This window comes from Vipera berus, assembly GCF_964194415.1.
Source record: "Vipera berus genome assembly, chromosome: 2".
In the NCBI taxonomy this organism is placed as follows: Eukaryota; Metazoa; Chordata; class Lepidosauria; order Squamata; family Viperidae; genus Vipera; species Vipera berus.
The window spans coordinates 177,035,231-177,051,147 of record NC_138203.1 but is presented as its reverse complement, the minus strand read 5'-3'; the positions used below and the strand labels follow the sequence as shown (position 1 = coordinate 177,051,147).

Genomic DNA, 15,917 nt, shown 5'->3' with positions numbered 1-15,917 from the left:
TTCTGGATGGGGTTGCACTGCCTCAAGCAGATCTGATATGCCACTTCGGGTGGTCCTCAGGCGGCAGTCATGGTTAGGGGAGCTTTTGCACAGCTTTATGTTGTGCAGCAGTTACAGCCATTCCTGTTCTGCTCAGAATCAGTCATGCCCTGGTCACCACTCAGAGATGGGCTGTTATAACACCCAGTGCAGGGGGCTGCACTTCAAGAGTGTCCAGAAGCTTTAGCTGGTGCAAAATACAGCAGCACAGGTATGTGTGTTCCTAGAATGGCATGCATCATATCTTTGCTCTGTGAACTGCATTGGTTGTTAGTTTTCTTTGGGGTCTAATTCCAGGTGCTGGTTTTGGTCTTCAAAACTCTTCATGGCCTGCGCTGGATTATTTGAGGAACCACCTTTGCCTGAATATATACCGTATGTCTATCCTATCAGTTCCAGCAGCTGAGGTACGCTGTGGGGGCTGCCTACAAAAGTTTCATCTAGAGGGACTCAGAAGATCAGACTTTTCTGCCTTGGCACCTGCCCTATGGAACTGCATCCCCTCCAAGGTGCAATCTGTTATCCTCCGGGAAGGCCCTCAAAACCTGGCTGTATCAGCCCAGTGTTCTAATAAGATAGTTGCATTGTTTTTAATACTGTCTTATATTTAATAATATGTATAGGGGTTTTTAAAATTATATTTGTTTCAATATTTTGATTTTATGATTTTTATTACACACCACCTAGTCACTGTTATACAACAAATAAAAAAAATATGGGGGTCTCACAGTCACTCAACCCCTTATTTTATCCAAGAGCTCCTCCAAAAATTGCTTAAACAGAGTGTGGAAAAGAAACACAAATCCAGAAGAATAAAAGCCGTCTGTTAAAGAAGGCACAGCATTGGAAGTCCAGAAGTTCGGGTTGTTTCCCATATGGAAAACCCAGTAGTAGGATTTAAAAAAAAATATTTCTAAAGAGGGTCTCCTCTTTAACACTTAAACTAAGCTGACCTTGAACAGCAAAGGGAAAACAACTTTAGGGTTTCCCTCATTTTTTCCCACTGAGTTCCCAGACACGGTACTGCATTACAGGTTCTGCCCCTCGCGTTGGTATTTGAGTGACAGCTGCCAGAGATATGACGAGCCGACGACCCCTTTGTCGCTTTTGGCGCTTCCCGTGCCTTTTCGGTCAGGGGGGAAAAGAGTCCAAAAGCCACACCCTCGCGGAGTAATGCCTCGCTCCCCCACCCCCAATAGGCTCTGCGTGCTTGCTGTGTTCCTTTGCTGGGGGATAAAGATAGAGGCGCTGCCCCTTTAAATAGTTCAGGGTGTTCTCTCTCAGGCCACCATGACATATCTGGGCGTTGGAACGGGGGCTGAATAAACCGAGTAAGCACGAGATCTGCGCTAGCAGTAAAGGGATTGCAAACAGCTGGGGCTCGTCCCATTCGCTGCTACACACCGGAGTGGCTGGCGACGGTCTTTGGCTCTGCTAAGGCGGGGCTCTATTCCTGGAGTTTAAACCACCACCGGGTTACTCTTGTTTTAGGGAATACTGCTGCAAAGGAAGCGCGCCTTTTCTCAGCCTTGGTAAGTCAACCCATGAACGAGGAGGCGAGTTCTTATTATCTTCACGCAGGACCAGGGCAAACTTTTTTTTTTACAGGGTTCCCCTCTCGGGAGACTTAGCGAGTCAAAGTTTTTTCGGGGACATCATCACATGATCCGGAAACAGCACCCCCTTTTAAATGTAGATCAATCGCTCAACGGCCGACCGCTTCGTTTATTTGGGATTGGGGTGGTGGTTGGTGAACAGAAACTCGCTGGACAGTTATGAATGGGTTAGTCCCGCCCCGTTTCTATACAGTACCAGCGCTGTTCGAAAGTCTTCGGGGGAAAAATAAAAAAAGGCTCTGCACGAAGAAATTAGTCGCGCGTTGGCAACTTCGTAAAGAGAGCTTGCTTGCGCAGGAGGCGCACCGCTCGCGGACCCCCTGGTTCTGGGCCAGGGGAAACGAAAACCTGGGAGGGGAAGGGAGCGGGCGTGGGAGGCATCACCCATTCCATGGGATCAAGGGCGCTCGATCACCTATTTTTTTTTTAATTTTAATTCCATTTATATCCCGCCCTTCTCCGAAGACTCAGGGCGGCTTACAAGCTTAGCAGTAGCCTTCATTCTATGTATATGCCTGCTTATTAGGGCTTTCACACACCCCCCCCAAGCGGCATTATTACAAAGTCAGCTTAATTGCCCCCCAACAATCTGGGTCCTCATTTTACCTACCTCGGAAGGATGGAAGGCTGAGTCAACCTTGAGCCTGGTGGGATGCGAACCTGCACTAATTGCAGGCAGCTGGTGTTACTTAAGGAGGCATTAGCCCACTGCTCCACCAAGGCTCTTGTGGGACGAGGGAAGTAATTTGTTTCCCTCTGGAGTTGCTAAGGGAGTACTATGTTCCACTTGTGCGCGCTCTCTCTCTCGGTGTGTGTTTTGTGTGGGAAGCGAATGTGTGAGGTAGACGCGCTATAGGCAACTAACGCTGCTGCGAAACGTGGTTCTTGTCTGCCTTCCCTGCTGCAATTCTTGGCGCCTCTGCGCTCCGAAATACTCCCCAACCGAGCTCAAGAGAAGCGTCTTCGCGCATCCTTCGGAAGGCTTCTTCAGAGCCTTCCGGCTTTCTCTCGGCAGCGAGGATATAACGGAGAGCAAGCAGAAGGGGAGAGGGCCCGGCCAGGGGCGCTGCCCTCTTTTAGCAGGGCTTGGGAGAGTCGCTTTCAGGGGACAAGGTGGGAAAGGGTTAGGCCAGGGGTCTTCAAACTTGGCCCTTTTATGACTTGTGGACTTCAACTCCCAGAATTCCTCAGCCAGGCATGCTGGCTGAGGAATTCTGGGAGTTGAAGTCCACAAGTCATAAAAGGGCCAAGTTTGAAGACCCCTGCAGTTTGCCGGGACTGAAGTTGAGTCGATACCCGCCCTGCCCTGGGAAAGGTGGCACCTGCCCCGATGAGGCGCGCGACCTGTACAAGGACTCGCCTCTTTTTCACGCTCCCGAATTAAGGAATTACAGGGTCGTAAAAAAAAAGGGAGGCTTGTTTGGAGTTGCGAGAGGAGGAGACGCCTTTCGCGGGAAAAAGGTCATTCTCCCGCGCTCGGTTGTTGGCGCCGCAAGCACCCGAGAGCCGCCGCGTTCAAAGAAAGAGCCCGTCATCTCATTCCCTCTCTCTCTCTCTCTCCTCGGGGAAAGTATTTATAGCTGGGGCACGGTTTGCCTGGCCGTCGGCGTGCTACACAGACCCAGCCCGCTGGGCGCCCCGCCGTTGATTGGGGCGTTGTTCCTCTTGAAGGGCGGGACGTTTGGAGGCCCCGCCCCTCGTCTCCGAAGGGAAAAACGCGGGCAGCCGCTTTCCCGGGCTCCTTCTTTTGGGGCTTCCCCCCCCCCCGCTTTTATTTTTTTTCCGGTGGTAGGGAGCGACCGACAGAAAAGGGGAAAAAAAAAACACAACCCGGCAGAAATTAAATTGCAGCGGAGTAAGTAGGCCGCTTCATTTCCAACTCGTTCTTCTGGCGGCCCGGGGAATTTAGTTACGGCAAACTCCATTCTTGGGGAGGGTCTGTTACAGGGGTAGGCAACCTCGGCTCTTTTATGACTCATGGACTTCAACTCCCAGAATTCCTGAGTCAGCTATGCTGACTCAGGAATTCTGGGAGTTGAAGTCCATGAGTCATAAAAGAGCCGAGGTTGCCTACCCCTGGTCTGTTACAAATCACCCTCCTTACCCCGAAGCCTCCCGGCGCTTTTATTGTACGAAGATCGCAAATAACACGTCTGCTGTGGTTACCCCCTCCCTCCTGGCATCCTAAGCGGGCTAAGTTGGGCATTGATTGGGAAGGAAGGGCGGGCGGGCCAGACCCTCTTCAGCTGAGCGGACCTCGGCAGGCCAATTGGCTTCTGGTTCGGGGTTATCGGATCTTATATAAAGCTTCAATTGCTGTTTGAAAGCTGGCCCGCTCTAAATCATGCCGGCCCTGATATAATTAGAAACGGGTTGAAATATTTTAGCACGTAAATCTCTCCCCTCCCCCTCCCCCCATTTCCCGCTGCCTGGAATTCAGTTCCTCCCTGTAGTCCATTGGTAGACAGAAGTGTGTGATGTGTGTCTCTTGTGTTTATCTGTTTATGGTGTTGTAGTGGTTTCCCTTTTTCCTAGTGTGTAATAAATACGTGGAGCGGTTTTTCCCACCTAGATTAACTTCCTCAGGTTCTTAAGCCCCTCCATTTCCTTGCTGCTTTTAACAAAAACCCATTTAGTTGGTGCTTTGGACCTTTCAGGATTTATCTGTCCCTCCCTCCCTCATTCTATCCAGTCCAATACTACAAGCTTCAAAAATCTATTTTCCCCTCTGTGCCCCCCCCTGAATAATTGTCAACTTTATTTTATTACCTGTAGTTGGGCTGTGAACTTGAGGGATTGGCGGTTTATTGGTTTGCAGATGTTGATGATTCAAAGGAGAATGGTGACTTTGTGGCATAACTGTTTCCATTCCCCGCCTCCTACACTACCTCAGCCAGTCTCTGAGGTCTAGTCCAAGCATGGCACTGTTTTCCTACTTTTAGACTTTTCTCCCTTTGACCCAATTCAAGTGCATCCTCAGAAAAGAGATTTTTGTCTGCTGTCTCTTTTCGGAGGAAAGCTCCTGTAGGGCGAACGGAAACTTTGAGGAATGCTATGGCATTTAGACTCAGCAGACCAGGCGTCATATAACTTTTCCAAATCTTGGAGGGAAGCAAAAAGGGAATCAAATTTTGGGGGGGAAAGTTATTGAAGTTGTGTATTTTATGGATTGCTTGGTAGGGGATCCTTTTCCTTGCAATTTCTGCAACTGTTAGTTAGTTACTGTGTGATTGCAGTGAAAGTCCCCAAACCTCCCCCCCCCCAAAAAAAAATATCAGATTATTTCAAAACGTAGGCTTTATTTCTCCAAATAATCACATTCAGTCACATAAAATTACCATTGTTTGTCTTATAGTTAGCTTTTATCTCCTAGTTAAGTTGGAAACTCTCCCACTTTCATGCATTTTCTTAGCTTCATTCTGCATAAAACAAAAACACATTTGGTGAATTTTTTTAAGTGATCATAAAATGATTCTGTCTCAGAGGCGCCCTCTGCTGTTCATTTCTTAAATTCAGGTTTGCCTAATCTCATCCATGAGTAAACATTTTCCCACCTGCTTAAAGGTATTTTCCCCCTTTCCAGATCTACTGAACACTTTTGCCAAAATGCTCCTTTTGTTGTTGGGAATCATTGTGCTCCATATCTCGGTGCTTGTTCTTCTCTTCGTTTCTACAATTGTCAGTGTAAGTAAACTACCCTGCCTGTTTTTATTGCCTACACCTAATGCTCCATTGTGTAATTAACTCACTGCTTCTTTATGAAATATATCTGCTCCATCTATTAAAGCAGATTAAAATCTACCTGTCTATTCTTTTAAAATTTAATGTGAAATTATAGTGCAAACACAACAGAATTGTTGGCATTCTCATAACTTTCGCTATACTAACGATAGTATTTATACATGTCAGAGAACATATTAGCCTTTGGGTGAATCTGTTAGCTAAATAAAACAGAAACCAAAATTTGAAGCATAAAGGCCTATTAAATGTGAGTCAGTCTCTGCACTGGATTGGTTCAGGAAAAAAAATCCTTTTACTAGGTAACCACAGAAAAGTTTCCGGATTACTGAAAGTGGCTAAGAGCCACAATTTTAGGTGGTTTTTTTTTTTTAGTGGCCATCCAAATGTTACTGAATGACAATTTCCAGCAGTATCAGTTTCCATGTCTGATGTGAAGTATGCTGGGGTAGTCATTGAGCAACATCTGGAGGAACTGTAGATTTTTTTAGTCCTGGCACTGCAGATGTGCCAATTCTCCAAGAGGGCTGATTGTATTAGCTGCCATGTGTTTTATTGGTATTCTGCTCCAGAACCATTCTGCCATTGGGACAAGAAGGTTGAAGAGAACAAAATTTTCTCCATGAAATTTTGCAAAGGTTTTAAAAGAATGAGACACATTATTTTGTTTTTGCCTTTCTTCTGAAGGCTCTCTGTAATGCAGTCAAAGAGATCAAAGCACAAAGAAAGGTCTTTCTCCTCTCAGCCAATGTAAAGAGGGATGTGTATTTTTACACTTACTGTTGAAGAGAAGCCTTTACTGATGCATGGACCTTCAGAGGGTCTTTAATGGCTTTCATTCCTTAAGTGAGCTTGACTGGCTTAACTTCCTTAGCATGGAAGATAACATTAAGTTCCACCCCCTTCTCTGATAAAAAAACCCTATTCTTTCTTTTTCAGCAATGGCTCGTTGGGAACGGACATAGGGCAGACCTTTGGATGAACTGTACCATTCCTGTGTCTCCATTTCGTTGTACAACATCATCTACAAATGGTGAGATTTCTGATGGGTGTGGCTTTCTCTTAAAATACACATCTTTAATCTCTCTTTTTTTTTTACTCCAGTATTTGAAATAGTGTCATCAGCTAATCCTGGAAGCAGTTTAGATAGGATTTCATGATGTACCCCACCCCCTTCTCTCACTGTCAGCTATGTGCTGCTTGAATGTGTGCTTCGTTTCCCCAACTTCTTGCCAGACTATTAGACAACCCTGGCTCATTAACGCTATCTAGACACTTAGCTCCATTTATGAATGAATATATAATTTGCATTCTTCCCATTTTCTATTAAATTGGTGGTCAGATGTCTATTAAGAAAATGGATGCTCCTCATAAATTGCTTGGCTTGTCCCTCAAATAAAGCGTTTGAACGGTGAACTGTTAATCTAGTAATTGTTGATTCTTAATACCTTATAGAATGTTGACTCTGTCCTTCTTCCTTAATTAGCCACAAAACATTGGATATTTCTTTAACCTTTGGAGTATGCAACAATGAATCCAATCCAAGGCTGTATAAACCCAGCCTACGTATTACTTTATGTTATGCTAAACCATGGCTTTTAATCTATGAACAAATATTTATAGGCAGAGATATTCCACAGGTAGTGGCGTTGTACACATGAAAAAAAACGTTAGGGTCACTGAGGTTGCAATTTTATGCTTGCTTATTTAAAGGTAAATTCCACTGCAGAAAATTCTTTGAATAAATATGTGCAAGATGTATTGTAGAAATGTGTAATAATGGTAAAACTGGGCCTCCATTAAGGAAAATCATGAAATACATGGGGTTTTCTCCTAGGTTGGTCTTTGACCATTTGACTAAATCTTTGTTAAGGTCCTTGTATATAGTTTGTTAACATCTGTTGCTACAGATTATGGATTCCCTTCTTCTTCTATTAACAGCCTCAGTGGTTTGGTCATAAGTCCTTGTAAGGCCATTTAGTTGCCTTTTATTTTGAAAATTCATCTTCTGTGTACCTAGGAAGTCATTTGATTTTGCCTTGTTGTTTGGGCGGTCCCATTTTGCTTCCCAATCAAGAGCATGGTTTATTTTGCATAAGACCCTGTCATGAGTTTTCTAAGGAGGTTTGTAAGGTTAGTTATTGTGGACCACTGAATTAAATGAATAGGTAGTTTAGGCCAGCAAAACTGAGTATTGTAACTTGCAACTGTGTGATGTGGGATAAAACCATTCTTAATTTTTTCTTGGGAGAAAGCACTTTAAACCTAGGGGATTGACGGGTTATTATTATGGCAACAGCTTTTCTTATGAAAATAAATAATACTTACTCCAATCTGTATCCTTTTTAATTTGTTCTCTACAGATAATTCACTGGCTATCGGTGGTTATTCTCCCAACAGCTATATACTCTATCCAACTTCAGTTTTTATACAGTATTCCCTGACCCCTTTACCAATCAGTTCTTGGATAGTGTTGGCAAAAAATGTTTCAGTATTTCTTAATTAGAATATTCTTTCAGTTTCCTCTCAGGGATCATCAGATTCTTTGTTGCCAATATGATGTGGGATTGAGTTATTTGGATCTCTGAATTGTTGCTCTGAGTAGGTGCTTTTATTTTTTCATTTTATCCAGTGTAGTTGCAGTCGAAGTTACCACCACTGGGAGGGTGGAACTTTAGGAACACTTATCTTTTGTGAGTTCTGTTTTTCTAATTAGAAAAACTGTCTTCTTAATTACACAACCCTAAGAGGAAAGGAAATAAATACTTCTAAGTTTCCTCATAGGATAAATAGACATTTTTTGGTAATAAAGAGGAAAAGGGCCTTCCCTCCCATTACAATCACCAAGTGTAGATTGACATTTCTTCCAACTGTTTTTTTAAATGATCCCTCTGGGACAATATTCAGGGAGGTGAATTGTAAGTACGGTAGTTTGATCTATGTTAGTTTGTTCTCAGTTCAAAAGAAATACTGAATTGCAACAGTATGCTGGAATGAACATAATGTTTCCTTCCTTTGAAGATACAGGAACTTTCTTTACATACATTTTAAAACACTGAGCCTGTGACAATATTTGGAAATGAATTAATTATTTTGAATGTACTCAGTGCTTATTATTTTTGCAGTTCCTGAAACTCCAAGTCATTCAGCAGAAATAATGGAAACTGCTACAACTTTGGTTACTTTTAGGCCCATCAGATAAGTTCTGCCCTAGACAATTGGAGCAATTGTGAGGAATTGTGTGATTTTAGATCTAAATTATGGAAGTTGAAATGCTTCAGGATTTCAACCTAAGGTCACTAGCCTAGAATCCCTTTAATATCATACTAGTCATCAAAAACAAAAGCTTAATCTTGGATATTAAAAACAGCTGGACTACTCTGAAAGAGATATAAAATTGCAGGCAAATAGCCCATCTTTTGCTTCTATTTTCAGTTTCCCCTAGTCTTTTGCCCACTTACTGAACTGGGATAGAATTATGAGATAAACCCAAGAAAGAAGTTCAAAAAGCATTTGTAGATTGGGCATGAAGCCCCACACGTAGGAGAACTCGGACAAGCTCTTAGTATGAAATGTTTCGGAATTGTGGCAATTCTCATGAGATAATTATGCATCATCTTGCAACCAGGTAATATTAGTGTTTAATAGCCTCTCCCAGCTTGTTGTATTGGACTTCAGTTCAATAGTGTTCCTACAATACGGACATTTATCTTGTTGGCTGCTTATTCTGAGAAGAACTGATCTGATGCATCACAAGGACACACAGCACTGGAGAAAGCTACTCTGTAAGGCGATAATTTAGTATTTAACAATGATACAGTGGGGCAAAACTCAGTTTGTGTAGTGGTCTATTTTTGTTTTTATACCACATTACTACCGGTATATTCTGCTGCAATTACACACAAACTCATTGGTTCACAGTATAAAAGAAAAAAGACAGTAAAATAAAACCAGCAATCAAAATAGACAAACACAAGGCATCTGGCATCAGCCCTCAAATTCCCTCCAGAAAAGCTCAATTTGAGAAGTTTCTGGAAGGCGACCAGAGATGGGACTAGCTCTTTGTGTTAAAAGCTGCTGGAACAACATTTTTTTAATGTCCCCCTTAACTGAGTCCCATTGTCAAGGGCAACGTCTCTTTCTAAATCCTCGGCTCCATAGTAGTAAATGTCAGCATGGGCATACTGAATTGGTGGATTACTTTGCTCAGTCTGTTTTTTAATTGCAGGCCCACACAGGTATAATGAATAGCTGATAGGCTGTGTAAGACGCAGGCATATAAACACAGCATCCTGTCTGCAACTCATCCAGACAATCTGCTTTCATGAGTTGCAGACAACTGGCAAGTGTGTGTTTCCACATATTCCAGATTATTTATTCCGTAATCAATCTTTTGTCTGTTAATGTTGGGATATTCTGTAATGCTCCCAGTTCAGCTGCAATGTTCATTGTAACTGCTGAAAGCAACAGTGATATGTGTTCCTCTCTGGAGTGAATGGAAAGGAGGCTGTGTTATCCCCTAATGCAGGGGTGTCAAACTCAATTTCATTGAGGGCCGCATCAGCATTGCGGTTGCCCTCAGGGGGCTGGGTGGGTATGGCCAGGGTGGGCGTGGCCTACTGGGTGGGCATGGCTACAGTGCATATGGCCTACTGGGTGGGCATAGCCAGCTCTACATCATTCGCATCAAGGGTGCCTATGGGGGCCTGGGCAGGAGTGGGACAGATCTGAGGGTCTCTGGCAGAAGGAGGGTCTCTGGGCCGGGGCCAAGGCAGTGGCGGCTATTCCCTCACTGTTTCCAGGATGGCTTCGCGGGCCGCATGAAACCACTTCATGGGCCAGATCTGGTCCCCGGGCCTTGTGTTTGACATGTCTGCCCTAATAGTACAAGCTAAGTACGCAGGTACCTGGACACATCTGTGTATCAATGTAGCGGTTTTATCTGCTAAATCTGAAAGTTTCTAATCAGCATTTGGTAACGTTCATTTTTGTGCAGCTTAAATGTATGCAGGACTATGGATTTTTGAAGTCATTGGTGTAGTGGGCACTTTTTAATTTCAAATAAAACCTATTTACAGTATATTAAATGAGCCTTCCAACCTATTTCTGTTAAGTGAGCCCTCCAAAGTGGGGAGGGAGGCGATATTGTTTGCACAGCTGAGAAAGATGAAGGAATGTTTTGCTCTTAGTAACAAAAGCTTACACAAGGGAAAATTCAACATTTTGCTAACGTGCAGGACACATCCCAAAGGACAACCATCAGGAAATATTTGCATTTTTATTTTGGATACATGTATTGTTTCCCTCTGGGGATAGAGGGGATTGAGACAAAAGGGAACTATATGCAACATCATGTTCTTACAACCCCTTCTTTTGGCTCAGGTCCTGTGCCTCTTCCCCGTATACTCACTGCCAAACCTTATATACTAAGAATGGGAACTTGCATGGTTCCATAGTATGTTGCTGAACTAACTTCTTTACATCTTTCCCTGTTGGTTTGGGGCTGCTGGGAGATGTAGCTCAGCAACATCTTTTCTACCTCTAGGCCAGACATGTCAAACACAAGGCCCAGGGACCAGATCCAGCCCATGAAGTGGTTTCATGTGGCCCGCGAAGCCATCCTGGAAACAGTGAGGGAACGGCCCCCACTGCCTTGGCCCTGGCCCAGAGACCCTCCTTCTGCCAGAGACCCTCAGATCTGTCCCACTCCTGCCCAGGGCCCCATAGGCACCCTTGATGCGAACGATGTAGAGCTGGCCACGCCCACCCAGTAGGCCATATGCACTCTCTAGCCACACCCACCCAGTAGGCCACGCTCACCCTGGCCATACCCACCCGGCCCCCTGAGGGCAACCGCAATGCTGATGCGGCCCTCAATGAAATTGAGTTTGACACCCCTGCTCTAGGCAAATGCATACCAAGGCAGTCTATCCAGACCTCCTTTGTTATAGGCCTCCCCATCCTTATTCTGAATACCAATTATGTTTTATGTCCCTAGCTCACAGGTCGGCAACCCGCGGCTCCGGAGCCGCATGCGGCTCTTTGAGCCGGCCCATGCGGCTCCCAGGCCTCCTCCCTCTTGAAAAAAAAAATGGTACTAAAAAAACTTAATCAATTTAAACTTCTCACAAAAAAACTTGAAAAGTTTAAATTGATTGGTTGGTTTGTGGGACCGCCCACAAACCGTTTGTGGGCTACCAACAAACCTTTGTTTTTTTACTGGCAGAGTGGAGGAAGAGAGGAAGAAGTAAAGCGTAAGTAGATCTGCTTCTTTCCCCCCCCCCCCGTTCCCTCTCGTCGCCGGGGCTAGCAGCCCCGACGAGCAAGAAGGCGCGCTTCGCCCGCCCGCCCCCCGTTGGCTCCTCGTCACCGGGGCTGAGAGCCCCGGCAAGCGAAAGCCGCGCTTCGCCCGCCCGCCCCCCGTTGCCTCCTCGTCGCCGGGGCTGAGAGCCCCGCTGAGCGAAAGCCGCGCTTCGCCCGCCCAACCCCCGTTGGCTCCTCGTCACCAGGGCTGAGAGCCCCGGCAAGCGAAAGGCGCCTGCCAGCCCCGCCGAGCGAAAGGCGCCCGCCCGCCCCCCGTTGCCTCCTCGTCACCGGGACTGAGAGCCCCGCCGAGCGAAAGCCGCGCTTCACCCGCCCAACCCCCGTTGGCTCCTCGTCGCCGGGGCTGAGAGCCCCGCCGAGCGAAAGCCGCGCTTCGCCCGCCCACCCCCCGTTGGCTCCTCTCGTCGCCAGGGCTGTGCGCGCTTCCCCCCTTCCCTCTCGTCGCCGGGGCTGTGCGCGCTTCCCCACCTTCCCTCTCGTCGCCGGGGCTGTGCGCGCTTCCCCACCTTCCCTCTCGTCGCCGGGGCTGTGCGCGCTTCCCCACCTTCCCTCTCGTCGCCGGGGCTGTGCGCGCTTCCCCCCTTCCCTCTCGTCGCCGGGGCTGTGCGCGCTTCCCCACCTTCCCTCTCGTCGCCGGGGCTGTGCGCGCTTCCCCCCTTCCCTCTCGTCGCCGGGGCTGTGCGCGCTTCCCCACCTTCCCTCTCGTCACCGGGGCTGTGCGCGCTTCCCCACCTTCCCTCTCGTCGCCGGGGCTGTGCGCGCTTCCCCACCTTCCCTCTCGTCGCCGGGGCTGTGCGCGCTTCCCCCCTTCCCTCTCGTCGCCGGGGCTGTGCGCGCTTCCCCACCTTCCCTCTCGTCGCCGGGGCTTGCAAAACGGCGGATCCAGCCTCTGCCGGCGGCTTGCAAAACGGCGGATCCAGCCTCTGCCGGCGGCTTGCAAAACGGCGGATCCAGCCTCTGCCGGCGGCTTGCAAAACGGCGGATCCAGCCTCTGCCGGCGGCTTGCAAAACGGCGGATCGAGCCTCTGCCGGCAGACACGCTTGCAGAACGGCGGATCGAGCCTCTGCCGCCAGCAGAGGCTCGATCCGCCATTCTCCAAGCGTGTCTGCCGGCAGAGGCTCGATCCGCCGTTTTGCAAGCCGCCGGCAGAGGCTGGATCCGCTGGTGCACGTTTTGCCTCTCTCGCCCGGTGGAGAAAAGGGGGCAGCGGGAGCCTCTGGGTGCCCAAGCCACGCCGGAGGGTCTCCAACCTGTGTGTGTGTGTGTGTGTGTGTGTGTGTGTGTGTGTGTGTGTGTGTGGCGGGGGGGGAAATCAAATTGGATCTTTTTATTGATGTATCCTACTTTTATTCGGTATTAGGTTTTTATGGATCAATTATGAACACCCGGGGTCCCTCTGCGACTTACGGGCGAAATATCTAACTTCAGAGCCATCCTCTCCAGCTGCGGTGGCCCGGGGGAGGGCAGCGCGGGGCTGTAGGTACTCAAGATAGTTGGGGGGGATCCAACCTGCCACGGGGGGTGGGAGTGGGACTTTAGTCACGGACGGCGAGAGGAACCTTCTGAAGGGGAAGCGGGAACGAAGAGAAGATGAGGGTGGAGCGATCGGGGAGCCGGTAACTCAAGTTCCCCGAGTGGCTTTCAGCACTGGAGAAAATGCAAAATCGCTCGAGACCAAACTCGAAGGAATCAGCTGCCGGTGGGAGCGAGGCGATCCGTGTGGTCCCGTGACAGCCAGTCGGGCAAGCAACGCAAAGAGCGGCAGGGCTTTATTTTTGCACCGTGGAGCTCCCCCTCCCCCCCAAACTCCCCCTCCCTCCCCCTCACTTCCCAGAGCTGAATAGAAGGCAGAGGCTCGATCCGCCGTTCTGCAAGTGTGTCTGCCGGCAGAGGCTGGATCCGCCGTTTTGCAAGCCGCCGGCAGAGGCTGGATCCGCCGTTTTGCAAGCCCCGGCGACGAGAGGGAAGGGGGGGAAGCGCGCACAGCCCCGGCGACGAGAGGGAAGGGGGGGAAGCGCGCTCTGGATCCGCGCTCTGCAAGCCTCTGCCGCCGGCAGAGGCTCGATCCGCCATTCTGCAAGCATGTCTGCCGGCAGAGGCTCGATCCGCCGTTTTGCAAGCCGCCGGCAGAGGCTGGATCCGCCGTTTTGCAAGCCTCCGCCGCCCCATTCTCTCAATGGGAGGCTTGCTTCGGCTGCTTTTCTTTTGGCAGAGCCATCCATACTGGAGGTGGATGGGGGCAGGGCTGGTGCACGTTTTGCCTTGTTTTGCGCATGCGCGTGCGTGCATGCACGCGCGCGCACATTTTGCGGCTCCCACTTTTTTGTGTTTGTGACGGAACCGGTTCTGAGTGGCTCTTTGCCTTTTTCCGGTTGCCGACCCTTGCCCTAGCTGATTGCAGGTAATACCTCAGATATTCATTCCTACCTGAAGATGTCTATTTCTCCCATGGATCTGTAAAGAAAGATTTTTATGCATTATAAATGGATGCCACAATTAATCCTTTAGAAGCCCTCAATTATAGAAGTTTCCTTGTAGATTTTGAAGAAAAGCTGTCCAATGGGCATATAGCCATGTAGCTCAGTTTTGAAACTTTGAAATTTCTCCGGGTTCTTTTCAATTAGCCTTCGTGCAGTAGACTTGGTTGTTCACCTTTTTGCTGGAAAACTAAGGATTGTATCTTTGATTGTCTCATCTGCTTCTCAAATAAAATGCTAATTTTTAATTTTATTTGCTGCTATGTGAGACAGATCAAACCTTTTAAAGCCATTGTGTTTACAGGGGCAGAAAGTAGATAAAGTACTTTTTTAAAAAGATCTTTACTTGTAAATTCATACAGTTGAATTGGGTGCTGTTCATTAGCTTTGTAAATATCAATACCACCTGAATAATGCCACTGCAAGGGACAGAAAATGTATCACTATGTTTTCCCTAACGGCACCATACTTTAATTGGCAAGCTTTGCTCTGGAGCTCACTAGAATGATGTGGGTGGGTGCATACATGCACGTGCCTTTAGTCAGTATTGACTCCTGGTTGACTGCTTAGATTAGGCTCTACAATTTTCTTGGCAAGATTTTTCAGAAGTGGTTTGTTGTTGCTTCCTGCTCAGGGCTGGCCCAAAAACTCCCAGGCTTTGAGCCTAAGGAAGGACTAGAATTCCTGGTCTTCCATTTTCTACCTGTTTTTGTGTTTTAATCACTACAGCAAGCTAGCTCTAGAATTATAAATAGCTTTGCAGATATATGCCTGCTTGAATTACTAACCATGTAGCAGAATATATGATTGATGCCTGCTTTATATTTACCCAATATAATTTGTCATTTTTTCTCTTAAATAATGTAGTTTCCTTTTTTGGTGCAAATGGAGTGTTTTGATGGTGGCCATCCTTCTTAGAAATTGTGGCTCTCAAAGATTGTGAAAGAATTTAAGGTAGCAATATCTAAAATTAAGGGTATGTAATGTGGAAAAAAAAATCCCCAGAGAAAGTTTGTCAGAGCAGTGTATGTAATATAAACTCCAAATCTAATTCAAATTGATATTCATGTTTATGTTATTATATTATATTATATTATATTATATTATATTATATTATATTATATTATATTATATTATATTATATTATATTATATTATATTATATTATATTATATTATTATATTATATTATATTATATTATATTATATTATATTATATTATATTATATTATTATATTATTATTATATTATTATTTTCAGTGTTTTAAAAAATGTTCACTTACAGCTCTCATATCTTAAAATCTGCTAGATGATGCAATCTGCTGAAATATTTTATTCAATAGCAGTGACAAAGATGTGTGTCTCCTAAATAAATCAGATAGTACAGTAGTATTTATTTGCTTATTTAATTTTTTGGTGGCTATCTTTGGCAAAAAACACGTAACTTTCACATTCAGATTTTTTTTTTACAATGTCATCTAGCAGTATCATCTTGTCTGGAACATGTTTGATTTTGATACATTTTACCATTGAAATTCATTGTTCAGTTTAAATGGTCAGTTATGTGCCATTTAAATAGTTTAAATGGTCAGTTACGTGCCACTTAAGAGTTGCCTGAGCCGTGGGATGGCTGTCCAATAAATTTGACAAACAAACAAGCACATAAATTTATAATAATTGTCAGTTCAGAGGTTGCACTTATCATAGTTTCAGCTTGCCTTGCC

The 15,917-nt window shown here is 46.2% G+C and overlaps 1 protein-coding gene across 2 annotated transcripts in view; it reads left to right on the top strand.

Annotated features, from left to right (window-relative positions):
- The first annotated feature begins 1,329 nt into the window (after positions 1-1,329).
- Positions 1,330-15,917, top strand: part of PMP22 (peripheral myelin protein 22) — a 34,390-nt gene continuing 19,802 nt past the window's right edge. Inside the window, exons 1-3 of one of the 2 annotated variants that reach the window (XM_081319646.1) lie at positions 1,330-1,571; positions 5,239-5,339; positions 6,333-6,426. In XM_081319646.1, coding sequence (XP_081175772.1) covers positions 5,262-5,339; positions 6,333-6,426 — 172 coding nt within the window. In that variant the 5' untranslated portion in view covers positions 1,330-1,571; positions 5,239-5,261. Of the gene's footprint in view, positions 1,572-3,405; positions 3,511-5,238; positions 5,340-6,332; positions 6,427-15,917 lie in introns of those variants that run through there. The other variant, XM_081319647.1, reaches the window with a different exon arrangement.